This window comes from Mesoplodon densirostris, chromosome X, assembly GCF_025265405.1.
Source record: "Mesoplodon densirostris isolate mMesDen1 chromosome X, mMesDen1 primary haplotype, whole genome shotgun sequence".
NCBI classification, from domain to species: domain Eukaryota; kingdom Metazoa; phylum Chordata; class Mammalia; order Artiodactyla; family Ziphiidae; genus Mesoplodon; species Mesoplodon densirostris.
Window position 1 is genome coordinate 111347707 of NC_082681.1, and position 16537 is coordinate 111364243.

Below are 16537 nucleotides of genomic sequence, written 5' to 3' on the forward strand. Positions count from 1 at the left end.
AAAAAAAAGTGTATTTATAAATTCTCCACACCACAAAATGCTAATGTAGTTCACAATTATTTCTTTGTTTTCGCTAGAAATTAAGGTTTCTAATTATTACATGTGATTAAGGATACTAGAGATAATAAGGGAAACAATTCTGTATGCAAGGGAAGTAAAATGTATTTTTGGGTAAGAAAAGGCATGAGATAATGGAGATGCATTTTTGTTGAGAGAAATAAAAGTGATTTTTGTCCTAGAGCTGATTATTTCAAACTGGGAAAGAGAAAAAGGGGCAAACTAAAGTGGACATAGAAAGTTGTGGAAGTTTTGTGAAAAAGGGATCTTGGGAAAGAAATTTTATGTGTGATCAAGCTGGCTAAGATTGGGATAAATTTAATTATGTGAATAAATTTCAGTATCAAAGGTACACTTGTATAAAATTAGAATTTGGTTTTGCTTTCTGTTAAAAGCACAAAGGTTTTTTTTAGATTATTGTTCTGCTCTTAATAAGCAATTGTAAACAAAGATTTTCTTTATCATTAATGGCATCTGTCTAGAAAAACAAAAATTCTGTTTTATCTTTATCAGGTCTTTGACTATTTAGGAAAAAAACCCGAGTCTCTTCAAATATTATAAGAGCTAAGTTTTTTTACAACTATTTAACTTTCTGTATTTGCCTGTGAAGTCTTAGTCATTTTGATTAAGTGGATAACTAAGTATTGTTTCGTAGTGACCTATGATCCTATTTGACAAGTGTTTTAAAATTTTTTGATATTTTTGACAAACTTCCCCCAAGTCAAATTCTGATGAAGTCTTATTGACCTGGAAATAATTTGGGGGTTTTCCAAAAGGCCCCTGGAATACCTCAAAATATTTGCTTTCTCTCCTTATAAAAGAGAGATATTAAACTAATTAGGTTTATTGGGTATGCTAAATGATATGGGAAGCATTGTCAAATAAGTGATGATAAATGTTCTTAGGTTATATTATTTGGGTAAATGTTATTAATATAAATGTTCTAGAGATTATATAAAATTCCTAAAATTCAGGTATTTCCTGGTACAATGTTATTAGCCATAATTCTAGTTATTATCTTAAAACTTCATGTGTCACAGAAATAATAAAATTTCCTTTTCAATTGCACTACAGTGAATCAGATCTTTAACCATGCCATTTTAAGACTTTTGTCATTTATAGACAATTATTGTTTTACTCTGATGCTTTTGCAAACAAAACAAAAACTTCAACTTCAAGAAGATCCACAGAAAGGACTTTTTGACAACGTATCTTTCTGATAACTTTCAGATGATACCACTGAATTGGGTAAGAAATTACAGAACTCTAATCGAAAAACGGATGGCTTCACAAAACTGCTAACAAAAGATAAGAGCAACAAGAATTAATCACATGGGACTGAATAAACTGATGAATATGATTATAATTGTATGACTTTTTGTCTGAACTATAACTACCTTTTTAATCTTTGTTTTTCAGATATTAGAAAACCTTTAATCTTACACTATGACTTAACAGCAATTCAGTAAGTTATATCTTTATAAGCAGAAGTGAAACATTTATATTTTTCTCCCTACCTGATCCCTCCAGAATTCAGAAACTCAAGGTGAATACTCTTATTTTCAGGGCATTATAGTTATATTTACATAAGTCCAATAAGAATCTGTTCTCCTTGGAACAGGACACAATTGGAAACTTGTTATATTACCAAGGTTTTCACTGGAATGTCTTATTTGAGAGAGACATGCATAGACTCAGATATGACCAGACAGCTTTAAGGAACTAAGGTTGACTTTATGGAGCCAAGAAGGCCCTTTGGAAAAACAGCCTGGCACCTTGCTTACAGGGTTCCCGGCAGCCTTAGCAGGGGAGTAAGGAAGGGCACTTCCTGGCAGGTGCAGGAACCTCAGGATATTTTGGGGACCTCAGAAAGAGAGGAATTCACCCAAAGCTACAGGTATTACAGACAAGCATGATGGCAAGTGTTTGGCTTGGCTTCCTCGCCTCGAGGGGCATTTAAAAGTTCAATCTGGAGATTCCTTCTTGAACTTTAACCATCCCATACATCACATTTATGTGATGATGTACAAGTTAAAGATATAAGAGAGAAGTACAAATTAAAGATCTTTATTAAGAATTTAACATTTAGTTAGGAAAACAAACAAAATAAAGGACTTCTAATGACTATGCCCATATATAAATGAAATACTAAGAGCTCTGGCCCACATGATTAACAGGAATGATAAAAACTGAAGGGCTTATCATTCTTGGCTCTCAATATGGGTGTTGTCCCGGATCATTCCCTTGTTATTTATTAATTGAGAAATAAGCTAATCATCAGCTAAGAGTGGTCCTTTTCTTTCCTAACAAAGATGCTGCTTGGATATTCCAATTCACACTTAGGAAAACAATAACCAAAAGGACTGAAAGGCAAAACTATGCTACATAAGAAATATCCCTGCTGTAGCTGATCAAGAAAAACTGGGATCAACAGACCTTTGAAAAGATATTCCACTGTTGAGGCAAAAATAACTTGGAGTTAACCTCACTTAAATCATATATTCTGTATCTGAGGAAATAGCTCAAAAGTTTAGTTTTCATGCCTGTAATTTTGGTGGCAGTCAAATAATCTTGTTGCAATGTCCATATCAAGAAACTCAAAGGTACAAAATCACTAGTACCAGACAATTTGTGCTCTTGGCATTCATAATAGCCTCCAATGTGGTTTTTATTTATTTGTTTTGATGTTAGTTGCCAAGAAAAAAAAAGAATTGAGGTCAGATTAAATGTCTTACATAACTGAGGAGCAGAGAAGCAAGAAAAATGTTACAGGATAGAATAAAACTTTGACTTCAAAATGTCAGATCTTATCCAAAGAGAGAATTTGTTAAACCTGATGGCTCTGATTTGGAGATGCTGCAGCAACATAACGAAAGTTCTTTAATATTTTGGCATTGCATAAGCAAAGAAGAGGGACAGAATATACCCTCCGAAAATATGCCTCTTTGATATAAACATTATTTAAGGCTGATTATTTTTAAGAGACAGCAGACACAGGAGAAGCTCTAAAAACCAAGTAGAAGTTATTCTTTGTAAGAGATATTTACATTTATAAAAGAAATCCTCATTTGTAAGGGTGTTTCCCTTGCTGTACCAGGAAGAGGATGACTCTGAATCTCCAGAAACTCATCAACGGAGAAGGCAGAGAATTAAATCTGCAGAAAACCATGCCCATGGTTACTGTGCTTTTCCTGGCCACCTCCCTGCTCCCCAACACCTTCTTTTGTCTTTAGCTGGAGATGGTACTTAAGGTGCTGGCTTGGGCCACTTCAGGGAGTTACCCAGTTTTCCTGGGTTTCTCCCATGTATACAGGAGGAATATATGTTATTAAATTTATGTTTGTTTTTCTCCTGTTAATCTATCTTTTATTACATGGTGTGTCTCAGCCAAGAACCTAGAAAGATAGAGGGAAAATGATTTTTCCTCCCCCACAGTAACGACTCAGTAGAAGTGACTCTTCTGTGGATGCCTACTCAGTTTTTAATGGGTCATGGTCTTTTTAGGGAGATGCAGCCATCAAGAGATGTAGGAGGTTTTGATGTCTGGGCAAAGTTTGGCTTTTCCATATTCTGAAATCAATGGTCGAAGATGTCAAAGGATGAGCCCCGAGAGAGCTTTAAACAGTTCTATAGTCTTACTGTATCTCTCAGCAAATAAATGCACTAGGTAAATACTAACAAGGATAGGGGCACATAGTACAAAAATGATTCATTGTAAGAAGGGATAAGCAGTCCACTGGGTCTAAAGTCATCTGGCTTTAAAACAATGCATCCTAAATGATGTGCATGTTAATTACATTACTAAAGATATTCCGAGGACTAGGGAGTTTATAGAGCAAGTCTAATTCCCATTGATTACACTCTTTGGAGGGACAGAGGGAGGGAGGGAGAGAGAGAGGCTGCACATGCAACAATTAAAATGGGTTTGAGGGGGAATAGAGAAAAACTAGATATTTATCATTATTAACTAGTGCTAGTCTCTGAGGTAGATACCTTGCCAGTCCCCAAACTACTTCATGATGAATGAAGTGCCATAATATTGTAATCGATATATCTAAACACAACCATTTACAACAGGACTGTTAATGAACATTCCCTTAATGTGACAGTTTCAAAGCCAAACGTTCCCTAGAAGCACAATTCTATCAATACATTAGAAGTGCTTAATATCAATGTAATTTAAAAAGCAGATGATGGCATTTCAAATTATATTGGTTCTTATTTCCTGTTCATTTAATTTTATGAGTGCCACACACATAGTAGGTTCTTAACAATTATCATTAAATGCATGAATAAATAAATGAAGATCTCCTTTAGGACAGCACATTCAAACTAAAGTAAATCTGTTATAAAGAAAAATATAGAATCAATGGAACAAAATTGCTGGAGCTACAGCTGACCATTTTAATGAACGATGAATTAGATTTCAGGGAGCTTTTAATGGAACACGTTATTGCTGCATCCTAAATTACCCAGAACATCATGTAGTTGGAGTAGAAAAATCATGTAATAGCTGCTAACGTTTACTAGGTGATAAATATGTGTCAGACATTGTGATACATATTGATATATATTCATTTATTAAATCCTCATAGCTACTCTATATGGAAGGTACTATTATTATTCCCCTCTTACACAAGAGGAATTTGAGGCTCACAGAGAATAAGGGATTTGTCCAAGAGAGCATAGCTAGTAAGCAGAGAGTAGGTTTCATACAGACAGCCTTGCTCCAGAGTCCAAACCCTTAAACATTAAACATGTCCACACTGTGAGGTCATCAAGAATTAGAGTATGGACGAAAAACTCAGAGAATGAGTAAGAAATTTAGGACTGCCTGATCGGTGCAAGAGGGGCTAGCCCAGAGGCCAGAGCACAATGCTGCTGAGTATCCATCGGGAGAATTGTTTGTGTTAGAGAAATGGAAAACATAAAAATGAAAGGAAAATAAAAGGTCGGGGTTTTGGAGGGAAACTGAAGGCCAGTGTTGGATGTGTGGTCGAATCGGGTAGCAGCAATTAGGAATCTAAGCAAAGACATCTGAGTAAAAGATTCAGAGACATATATGGAATTCAATTCAATAGGCAATGGTGGAGACAAGAAATTGCACAGTAGTGAGTGTCGGTCTACTCTTTGCTTTGGTTCTTTTTGGAACAAGGATCTAACCCTAAAGCTTGTCAGGCCAGGGACTAGAGTGAGGAATAAGGGGCAGGGTAGTCATACACTAATATGGCCCCATGGCCCTTTATCTCTGTTTCACTGTATAACCTAGTTCTCTGTATAGCATGTGACATGATCCTAACCGTCCAAGTACCTTCCCTGGCTGCAGGAATCAACAACTCTGAATATTCTCAAGCAAGGATTTTCCTTTTCTTCTTTTTTAAAAAATTTATTTATTTTATTTTTGGCTGCGTTGAGTCTTCGCTGCTGCATGCGGGCTTCCTCTAGCTGCAGTGAGTGGGGGCTACTCTTCGTTGTGGTGTGCGGGCTTCTCATTGCGGTGGCTTCTCTTGTTGCAGAGCACAGGCTCTAGGCGTGCGGGCTTCAGTAGTTGTGGCACGGGGGCTCAGTAGTTGTGGCATGGGGGCTCAGTAGTTGTGGCTTGCGGGCTCCAGAGCGCAGGCTCAGTAGCTCAGTAGTTGTGGCACATGGGCTTAGTTGTTCTGTGGCATGTGGGATCTTCCCAGACCAGGGCTCAAACCCGTGTCCCCTGCATCAGCAGGTGGATTCTTAACCGCTGCACCACCAGGGAAGCCCCTCAAGCAAGGGTTTTCTATGGTGAAATTTCCTAGTAAATTTTTAGCCGGTTTTTGTGGAATTAAGATTTTTTTTTAAGAGAAAAGGCTGGCCCAGAATCCACCCTAGCTCAATCCTAGCTAAACTATTTATTGTAGTATCCTCTTGGCATTAAGGAAGATTCATTTGATACATGAGAGTGATATCTCAAAGAATCCAAACCACCCATTGGCTGGCTCTGACATCATTTTTATTATGTCAACAATACTGAACTAAAGGTAACAGTGGAGGGAAAAATGCTTAAGTTACTTTGTCAAAGGTATGTCCTGGCAAGTGTACTTGTCAGAAGAATGGATAATTATTGACTTACAAGATCTGTATTCATCAAATGCTTTAACATATCTCTCTCTACGGAGATTTTATAAAGAAAGTCTTTGAAGGCCTGTAAGATAGTTAAGGGATTTATGAGTCAATGGCAGAAAAATATGACTCATAGTGACAGCTTCCGGTTCTTCTCCGAGCTTTAGGCTTCTGAGCAATACAGTAACTCATCTGGTCATTACATAATTGCTAGCATGACAGCAATTTAACTCTTTCAGGGACCCTATGATCAAAGACCCAAACTATCAGCTCACATGTGCTGTGTCTTGACCTTCTGAACCTTTCAGGGCTGGGAAACTTGCAGTTACGCCATCTGTTAATGAGAGTCCTTTGTTTTTCCCCGTAGATGGTTGGGATAGATCATTCCACACTGCTGCCATTGTGAATTGATGACTTATTTGCTGCAGCTCCCTTAAAAGGAAGGTGAACACTAACTTTAAGAGGGACTTTTGGAGAACATGACCTTGAAGAACTCTTTTTGGCTTCTTAATGCTTTTATTTTATTAAGAATAAAATGCTGTTGGCATAAATACATATTTGAAAACACTGTGGAAGATCTAAGTATTCAAGAGTGCTCTAACATTGTCCACTACTTTCTTCTTCATGTTTGGGGAATTAGACAGTATTGGAAAAGTTTTTTCAAACAATTTCCTTGATTCCTCAGTCATTTATTTTTGTAGTACTGGAAGCTTCTGTAGATACGGGCAACTTAACCTTAGGCCACACATGCTAAAAATAGCATGCGGCTGTGTGCCCCTTCCTGGCTGTGTGCCTGGCTGCTAGAAGAGAGCTTTAATAGTTGTATCCTCCTTGGAAACAACCCAGCTTCTGTACTTTAACTGTCACTCCTACTTTGTCCTAAAAAGAAATATATGTTGCTCAAGAGAGTAACCAGAATGGTGCAAGTATTTTATCCACATAAAAGAAGAATGAATAAAAGGAACTAAAGAAGTTGAATCTAGGGAAATGAAGGCCCAGAAGGATTATGGTGACTGTCCTCAAACTTTTGAAGGGCTATTTTGGGGAAGAGAGATTAAAAGTGGGGTCAAGGGGTAGACAGACAGAGAAATAGGAATGCTTTCTAATAGTTAGGTTTTTCCAAAGATAGAATTGGCTTCCTTGAGCAGGAATGTGATCCAGTATAAGCTGACCGATCACTGAGGAAGATGTTATGGAGTAGTTCAATTACACATTTAAATTGCTTCCAACTGTGAGAAGCTATTTCTGTCCTTTTATATGTATAATATTTCTACTCTAAATCCCTTCATTGACTTAATATATGTGTTAAGCTAGAGAAACAATCATATTGCTTACTAACTGCTGCTTACCTCTTCCCTCTGTTAACATCCCCCCAAAAGTAAAGTATTTTAATATTATAGTCACCTTGACAACAGAAGTGTCTGTTTTAATAGCTTTCAGTAACATTATTCAAAGGGAATCTATTGTCCACTAAAGTGAGGGGAACAGTCTTCGGCATCCTCTTTCTTTTCCAACCTCAAAGAGTTTAGGATTAAACATGTGCTTTGAAATTAAAATCACTGTGAATTTGCTGAGTAAGAGAACATCCAGAAAGTTTTCACTTAGCATAATGTAGAAAAAATATATTTTTCTCTGCGATGTACATGAAAAGTTTCACCAACTTAAAGGCATGGCTCAAATTTTACAGTCGTCTATAATTTCAAACAATTCAATATCTATTTATATATATTTTATCCCTGTGGGTAAGGTGTTGGGGTTGCCGTGGAATCAGATTTAGTGAATTGCTATTCATGAATAATAACTGACAAATAATTCACTAGTGAATTATTATTAATCATGGGAGGATATTACACATGTGAAACTTATCCAAGGCAGAAAAAAACGTCAAAAAGAACTACAACGGGGAATCCATTGGACATAATTCTTACACTCAAGGAACAACCTTCCAATAAGGAGCACAATCTTTGACTTAAAACTGTCCTGGTTATTTTTCATTGGTTTGCCTATTTCTAATAATAAAGAGTAGCATCTAACTAAATACTTCCTGTGTACAGGCTCCATCCCAAGCTCTTCACATTTATTGTCTTCTTTCATCCTTAAAACACACTGAAGAGTTGATATTATTATTTTCCCCATTCCATATTATCGGGAAACTGAAGCTTAAGGAAGTCAGGTATCATTCCTAAGGTTATATAGGTGGTATTAAAACAGAGCAAGGGGGACTTCCCTGGTGGCCCAGTGGTTAAGACTCCCCGCTTCCACTGCAGGGGGAATGGGTTCAATCCCTGGTGGGTTCGATCCCTGGTCCCAGAACTAAGATCCCGCATACCATGAGGCACGGCCAAAACAAACAAGCAAACCAACAAAAAAACAGAGCAAGGAATCTAAGTTTGACTCTAGTGTATGAGCTAGTCACCTATCTGCTGTGTTACATGTTTTGATGGCCCTAATGCTAATGTAATTATTTTATTTGGGATAAATTTACGTAAAAAAAAATTAAAAAACTTTTTGCTTCCCAATTATTTCCCTTCCATTAAAGGTTAAGTCAACCACTCAAGCTTAGAAGGTTACACTCACCTCGTTTGTGAAGGAGAACACTGGCATGCCGACGTCCATTTCCATTTTCAACATAACAGGAGTAATTTCCCAAGTCACCTTCTTCTACAGAGTCCACAATTAATGAGATGGAAACTTCCTGTTCCCCAAGATGCTCCTTGAGGATTCTAAAATATAAAGCAAAACGAAACAAAAAACCCCACACAAACATACACATACATGAAAAAGAAAAACATTTAGATGAATCTGAATCTGATGTGAAAAAACCTACATCATCTGTGCTTCAAATTTGGTCATGGATTAATGCTATCTTAATTAAATTATATCATGCCCTTTTCTTCTTCACTTCTAATAAGGAAGCTTGTCTTTGTAGATGCTAATGAAGTTGCAGTTAATTATCTCTCTTAGCAGGACAATCACACTGTCATAATAAAGAGGTGAGAGAGACCTTGAAGAAAAGTTTACAAATTGCTTTCCCTTTAAGAAGAAATATGATGTAAGGGTGAGATAAGAAATTCTAATGTCTTCAGCTGGAGGACTAATTATCTATCAGGTTAATTTAAAAAAATAAAAGGAAAAATAGAAAATTTCTGAGCTATTTTGACATTTCAATTGAAACCTCTAACCTGGCTTTTTTTTTTTAATGGTGTAAATCAATTCCTATTTTAAAAGAAACATGAAATTACAAAACTGTAGACTAAATGTTCTGATGAAGCGTTTAATTCTGACATTTAAAATTAATGGTAAACGCTCACTAATCTCAGTGTCAAGGATTTTAGCAATCTTTTTAGAACAAATGGAAAACTTCAAAGTAAGCCTCCCTTTCCTTGCTCACAAAGTTTCCACCTCTACCCTCCCACCTGCTTGGGAACTCATCTCTGCACAATACTTCCTAATGCAGAATTAAAGAAAAATACCTTTCTAGAACATTCCCTGAGCACTCACAACTGGAGAGAGGGGAAAAGTTAGGAGGTTTATTATCCTTCTTTAACCTTAGCATTTCAGAGTGTATGGGTATGAGATAATATTGAAGTTTGGAACATGAGAAATGGCAGAGGAACATTTTAGTACATATTGGAGAATTGCTCATCTGGGCATTTCAGAACCCAACTGCAGTGCAATATTCTTGTGTATTTGTTGCCAGGAAGAAAATTCCAGTAGAAATAATCTTATATGACAGTTCTATAGGTTTTTATTTTCTATCGAAAACCTTTTTCTCTTATACCTTTGATCAAGTTTTAAAAGTCCTCACATTTAAGAAGAAGAATTTGGTTAAAATGCTCATATATACCCAGAAGAAGCAATCTTTGGATGGGAGAATGTTTACAAATGATCAGTATTTTGATTCACTTATAGCTTATTTATTAATATATTTGCCAATTTACATTATGATTAAAAATAAGTATCTGTGTATAAGCATGCTTTGGGTCATAATTGAATACCTCAATATTTAAAAGTAAATGAACAAATACATTAATTATTTTTTTAAAAAAGAAGCAAGAGGCTTAAGCATGATGCCCTCAAAATCGATTGTATTTTAATGATTATTCACTATTATTCCCACTATATTAATGTTTAGACCTTAAAGTCAGACTAAAAAAGGTGATAAAGACATTTTTTGTATCCTTTATCATTCCTATCAAGTACTTTATAGTCAACATGATGCCTAAAATATGTAAAAACATATAAAAGGAAGTTAGAAAGATTGCGTTTGGTTGAATCCTAGAAACCTGTTAATATCTTCTCTCAACAATTAAGAAAAAGAGCTCTTATAAACCGAAGGCGTAATATCACATTTTCCATGTTTTTTTAACATCTTTATTGGAGTATAATTGCTTTACAGTGGTGTGTTAGTTTCTGCTGTACAACAAAGTGATTCAGCTATACGTATACATATATCCCCATATCCCCTCCCTCTTGCGTCTCCCTCCCACCCTCCCTATACCACCCCTCTAGGTGGTCACAAAGCACCAAGCTGATCTCCCTGTGCTATGCGGCTGCTTCCCACTAGCTATTGGCTTTACATTTGGTAGTGTATATATGTCCATGCCACTCTCTCACTTCATCCCAGCCTACCCTCCCCACTCCCCGTGTCCTCAAGTCCATTCTCTACGTCTGCGTCTTTATTCCTGTCCTGCCCCTAGGTTCTTCAGAACCTTTTTTTTTTTTTTTTTTTTTTTAGATTCCATGTATATGTGTTAGCATACAGTATTTGTTTTTCTCTTTCTGACTTACTTCACTCTGTAGGACAGACTCTAGGTCCATCTACCTCACTACAAATAACTCAGTTTCGTTTCTTTTTATGGCTAATATTCCATTGTATATATGTGCCACATCTTCTTTATCCATTCATCTGTTGATGGACACTTAGGTTGCTTCCATGTCCTGGCTATTGTAAATAGTGCTGCAATGAGCATTTTGGTATATGTCTCTTTTTGAATTATGGTTTTCTCAGGGTATATGCCCAGTAGTGGGATCGCTGGGTCATATGGTAGTTCTATTTTTAGTTTTTTAAGGAAGCTCCATACTGTTCTCCATAGTGGCTGTATCATCTGATGTCAGACATTTTCCATGTTTGATGCTATTTTGCTCTGTCTCACACTCAGTTTATTCCTTAGTGAAAAACTCCTTTTTAATTCTCTTAAATTCTTTGCAAATGGCACTCCTGTTTGACAATTTCATAGTCACTCTCTCAAGAGTATTTTGCCTCTTTGCCACTAAGTGTTGCAATATTTTTATTATAATAGTAAAACACTCCCCCAAACCTCTTCTTTTCTTTTAGTTCACTTTCTATTCACTAAGAGAACAAATGTTAATCTTGAGTGTACAAGTTAAAAGACAAAAATTACTTTACCTAATGTCACTTTCCCAAACTCGATTTTCATCCAGATCTTCAATAAACTTCTCTCCTTTCATCCAGTATATTAAAGGACTGACATCTCCACTGTACCCAAAGAAAGCTCTGCAGGTTAGATTAGCTGAATCGCCTGTTGAGGAAAGTGATGAAAATGTGTTATAAAACTGTTTGTACGCTCTTATTTTAGGCAAAGTGGCAGGTAACATTTTAATCACTTCATTGTTTTAATGAAATGTCTTTCTAAAATCACATTTTTCAGATGTTTTCTATCTTCGTCAAATTCATGTGGGCTTTTGAGAGCTTATTTAGTGGAAAGTGAATTACTTATAAGATTTTGAAGAACACTGGTCGGTTATTTCATAGAAGGTTCTTCCATTTAAGTTTGCCTGATTTTTCCACATGATTAAATTGAGGTTATGAATTATTGGGAATTTTACCATGGAGGTGATGTGCCCTTCTCAAAGCATGATATCAGACAGTACATAATGTTGATAATATAAGATTTTATAAAGCAGGTAGAAGATGTTTCTCAGTCCTGAATGTGGGAAACAGAAAGAGAACAAAATCTTTTCATGGGAGAGAAATGAAACTGTAAAATGCAGGATCCCCTAAAAATGTTATTAAAATATTTGTACTATATGAGGAATAGTATTTTAATTAAGGAAACCAACACATGCTCAGGTAAAAAAGTGCATTAAAATACAAATGAACAACTCCTGAGAATAAATATTTGGGATGTTTATAAGATGTAAAATCAGTAACACTACTGTGGAGATGAGTTTCTTCCAATATGCTACTCAAGAGAGACCACTATAATGGTAAATATAGATTGGTTGATTACTTAATAAGGTAAGTGGAGGTCCCTGACTGAAAAGTGGAAGCAAATTTAATGCCTGCAAATAATAAGGCGTATTTCTGGACAGGTAATGTGATTTTGCAAACACCTGGTTTCCCCAAGCCTCAGGTGGCATTAGAGAACTGAAATATACCAGTCCCATTATAGATTTAAGATCTTGCTGTCTCCAAGTAGAGCTAGAAAATGCGGGGTGGGATAGAGACCTGTAGGGACCTACTCCAGCTTGGACTAGAGCAGAGGAACTCACAAGGATGAGGACTCCATGAAGGGCTGAAAACTAGGCTCCAGGGATACCTTTATAGGCATCTGAAGTAAGGAAACTTTCTTCATTTCATAAATTCCTGAGAATATTCTAGAGGACTCTGACAACTCTGACTTTCAGGTAAAGAGAACGAGGTTCCTAAAGACTGGAAGCCTCACAGCTAAGCTATGAGTTAATAGTGCACATCTTGTGAAACTGGGCTTACAAGTGATTCTACAGTATGAACCTAGAGCAAAGCACAATGCAGTTTTACAGATGCATTCTTTCTAGGTCCTCGTATGGGTCAACCTATATGTAAACTTTATTCTCCAAGTTCCACAACAAGAAAATTTTTATTGGATAAAATTCATAGTATTATTTTACTTATGTCCACTGTGCAAGAAAAGTTCATAACTAAGTTCTTGCTGTTCTAATATTTCTAAGATGCATGATATAGCCTTTCCTTTTATGTTATACTTGTTTATGTCTGAATGTTCTCCAAGTAAGTGATTCCTTATGGACTTTGATTCTATATACAATAACTGTTATTAGTGACCAGATAAGTCAAGTCCAGAAAATGTCTACAAACTTTTAAGAGGCAAAATGCAGCTTTAAATAGGTTCCTTTACTATTAATCTTTTTTGTTTCTTTAAAATTTATCCTTCTTTCATCTTTTTTTTAATACAGCAGGTTCTTATTAGTCATCAATTTTATACACATCAGTGTATACATGTCAATCCCAATCGCCCAATTCAGCACACCACCATCCCCACGCCCCCGCGTCTTTCCCCCCTTAGTGTCCATATGTTTGGTCTCTACATCTGTGTCTCAACTTCTGCCCTGCAAACCGGTTCATTTGTACCATTTTTCTAGGTTCCACATACATGCGTTAATGTACGATATTTGTTTTTTTCTTTCTGACTTACTTCACTCTGTAGGACAGTCTCTAGATCCATCCACGTCTCAACAAATGACTCAATTTCGTTCCTTTTTATGGCTGAGTAATATTCCATTGTATATATGTACCACTTCTTCTTTATCCATTTGTCTGTCGATGGGCATTTAGGTTGCTCCCATGACCTGGCTATTGTAAGTAGTGCTGCAGTGAACATTGGGGTGCATGTGTCTTTTTGAATTATGGTTTTCTCTGGATATATGCCCAGTAGTGGGATTACTGGATCATATGGTAATTCCATTTTTAGTTTTTTAAGGAACCTCCATACTGTTCTCTATAGTGGCTGTATCAGTTTACATTCCCACCAACAGTGCAAGAGGGCTCCCTTTTCTCCACACCCTCTTCAGCATTTGTTGTTTGTAGATTTTCTGATGATGCCCATTCTAACTGGTGTGAGGTGATACCTCATTGTAGTTTTGATTTGCATTTCTCTAATAATTAGTGATGTTGAGCAGCTTTTCATGTGCTTCTTGGCCATCTCTATGTCTTCTTTGGAGAAATGTCTATTTAGGTCTTCTGCCCATTTTTGGATTGGGTTGTTTGTTTTTTTTCTGTCTCCCCTGGTGTCACTGCTCCTTCCCCTGGGTCCTGATGTGCACACTACTTTGTGTGTGCCCTCCAAGAGTGGAGCCTCTGTTTCCCCCAGTCCTGTCAAAGTCCTGCAATCAAATCCCACTAGGCTTCAAAGTCTGATTCTCTAGGAATTCCTCCTCCCGTTGCCGGACCCCCAGGTTGGGAAGCCTGACGTGGGGCTCAGAACCTTCACTCCAGTGGGTGGACTTCTGTGGTATAAGTGTTCTCCAGTTTGTGAGTCACTCACCCACCAGTTATGGGATTTGATTTTACTGTGATTGTGCCCCTCCTACCATCTCATTGTGGCTTCTCCTTTGTCTTTGGATGTGGGGTATCTTTTTTGGTGAGTTCCAGTGTCTTCCTGTTGATGATTGTCCAGCAGCTAGTTGTGATTCTGGTGTTCTCACAAGAGGGAGTGAGAGCACGTCCTTCTACTCCGCCATCTTGGTTCCTCTCCCACTATTAATTTTATACGTATTTTCTAAATATTTTAATATGGAATCCTCCTCCCTTGGAGAATATTTACCTTACACAATGCATAATTGAATGTCAATCTTACTGATTGGAAACCACAAATTTCTATGGGAAGTGTCAATCCAATGTTACAAAACAATTTTAAATCCAATATTCTTTGCTTTTACATTTTTATAAGAGCACTAGCTTTTACATAACTCAACTGTTATAGTGTCAAGGTAGTCATAAGTTCAACAGTAAATCTCAAAATACTACATAGTGTGATGATTAATATCACATGCCAACAGAATCAACATATATTACAGAGTTTAAAAATTTACGTATCAATAATTCACACAATCTGTGTTTAAGGGATCACGGTTTCGCTTTTAGGTAGGAGTTAATGACTAGAACTCATAAATAGAAGTCTCCAGAAATTATCTAATTTTCCATTACAGTTTTACTAAATTTGGGAGATTATAAATAATGATCATGTCATTAGCAACTCAGCCTGATGTTCCTTAGCAGAGAAGTCAACTGAATCCCTCATTGGGACCTGAATTTTTCTCTCTTGTCACCATTCTACCTTCCCAGATCAAGTGATTTTCCGTTACCTAATTCCTCATTTCTCTCACCTATTAGCCTTGTGCTGCCACACCTGGCTTTTGACTACCTACCTTGCCTTGACCTCCAGTACTAGGGGTATCTGCAGTGCTATGGGGGCACCTAGGGGAAATCTGTGTGGACTTGGGTTGGGCTGGCTGTGGGTCAGAGAGTGGAATTCATGGAAGGAATAAAAGAAGGTGGAGGGAAACACAGAAAATCACTCCAGGTAGAGATGATACAGCATGAGTGAGAGAATGCCAGAGAACTTTGGAGGAAGTAAGTAACTTCACAGTGGCTGAAGCTAAACTGTATGTGGGAGGTAGAGGAGGGAGGAAGATTTGGGGGAGAACAGAGCACTGATGATACCAGAGCAGTGGCAACCTTAATCTTCCATGTAGGCCATGTTGAAGATTTGGAACTTCCGTTTAAGGGCAATGCTAAGGTGGGGAAAGGTTTCAAGTAGGAGCCTGACATAAGCACACCTGCAGTCTAAAGAAATCACTCTTACTGTATTTGCAAAACTGGGATTGGATCAGAGAGAATCAAGAAGGACTGCAAATTCTACAAAACTTTGGGGCCATATAAGGAGCAGTCACTGCAAAAATAGGATTATTTCCACATAATTTCTTAAAAGGACAAAACACAGCTAACAGCAGTGACTACAGATCACTGTGATAATAGGAAGCCTCTCAAAGCAGAGATTACAAGGAAGTCTGATAAGGTACAAATATATATTTTTTTATTTTTATAATTTACCTGCATCACTGTGTGTGTGTAGGGGAGAGAGACAGACAGATTGAGTTGCCAGCTGCTTCTCAAAATAATCAGGATAGAAAGTCAACTTGAGTAGAGATCTATTCTGTGAAGAGATTTCTGAATTGTTTCTCTTGATGATACCTATTCATGTGGCTGAACAAAAGGTACCACTCCTGTTCTTATGCATAGCTCTGTTCCTAGGAGCCCAGCGGAATCATTCCTGAGAGAAGGCCAGGTGATGGATGTCAGGCTCACCCGAGACTCTCCGACTGCCTAAGTGTTGGGGAGGAAAGCTGAGTCCATCTAGTACTTTTCATTTGGGAAATGGTGGCTAATCACATGAGTATTCTGTTAGGAGCTGTGACCTCGGACCCCAAGTGTGTATTACCTGTGTTTGAAAGCAGAAATAAACAACTATCATCCCTTTCCCTCAGGCTGAATAAAAACCAGGCTTCCCTGGTGGCGCAGTGGTTGAGAGTCTGCCTGCCGATGCAGGGGACACGGGTTCGTGCCCCGGTCCAGGAGGATCCCATG

General features: G+C 37.3%; 1 protein-coding gene across 1 annotated transcript in view; it reads right to left on the reverse strand.

Moving 5' to 3' along the window:
• Positions 1 to 16537, reverse strand: part of IL1RAPL1 (interleukin 1 receptor accessory protein like 1) — a 628876-nt gene that overhangs the window by 33676 nt on the left and 578663 nt on the right. Inside the window, exons 7-8 of the mRNA XM_060086547.1 lie at positions 11561 to 11693; positions 8728 to 8873 (exon numbers count right to left, since the gene is read on the reverse strand). Of these exons, the coding sequence (XP_059942530.1) occupies positions 8728 to 8873; positions 11561 to 11693 (279 nt within the window). The remainder of the gene's footprint in view (positions 1 to 8727; positions 8874 to 11560; positions 11694 to 16537) is intronic.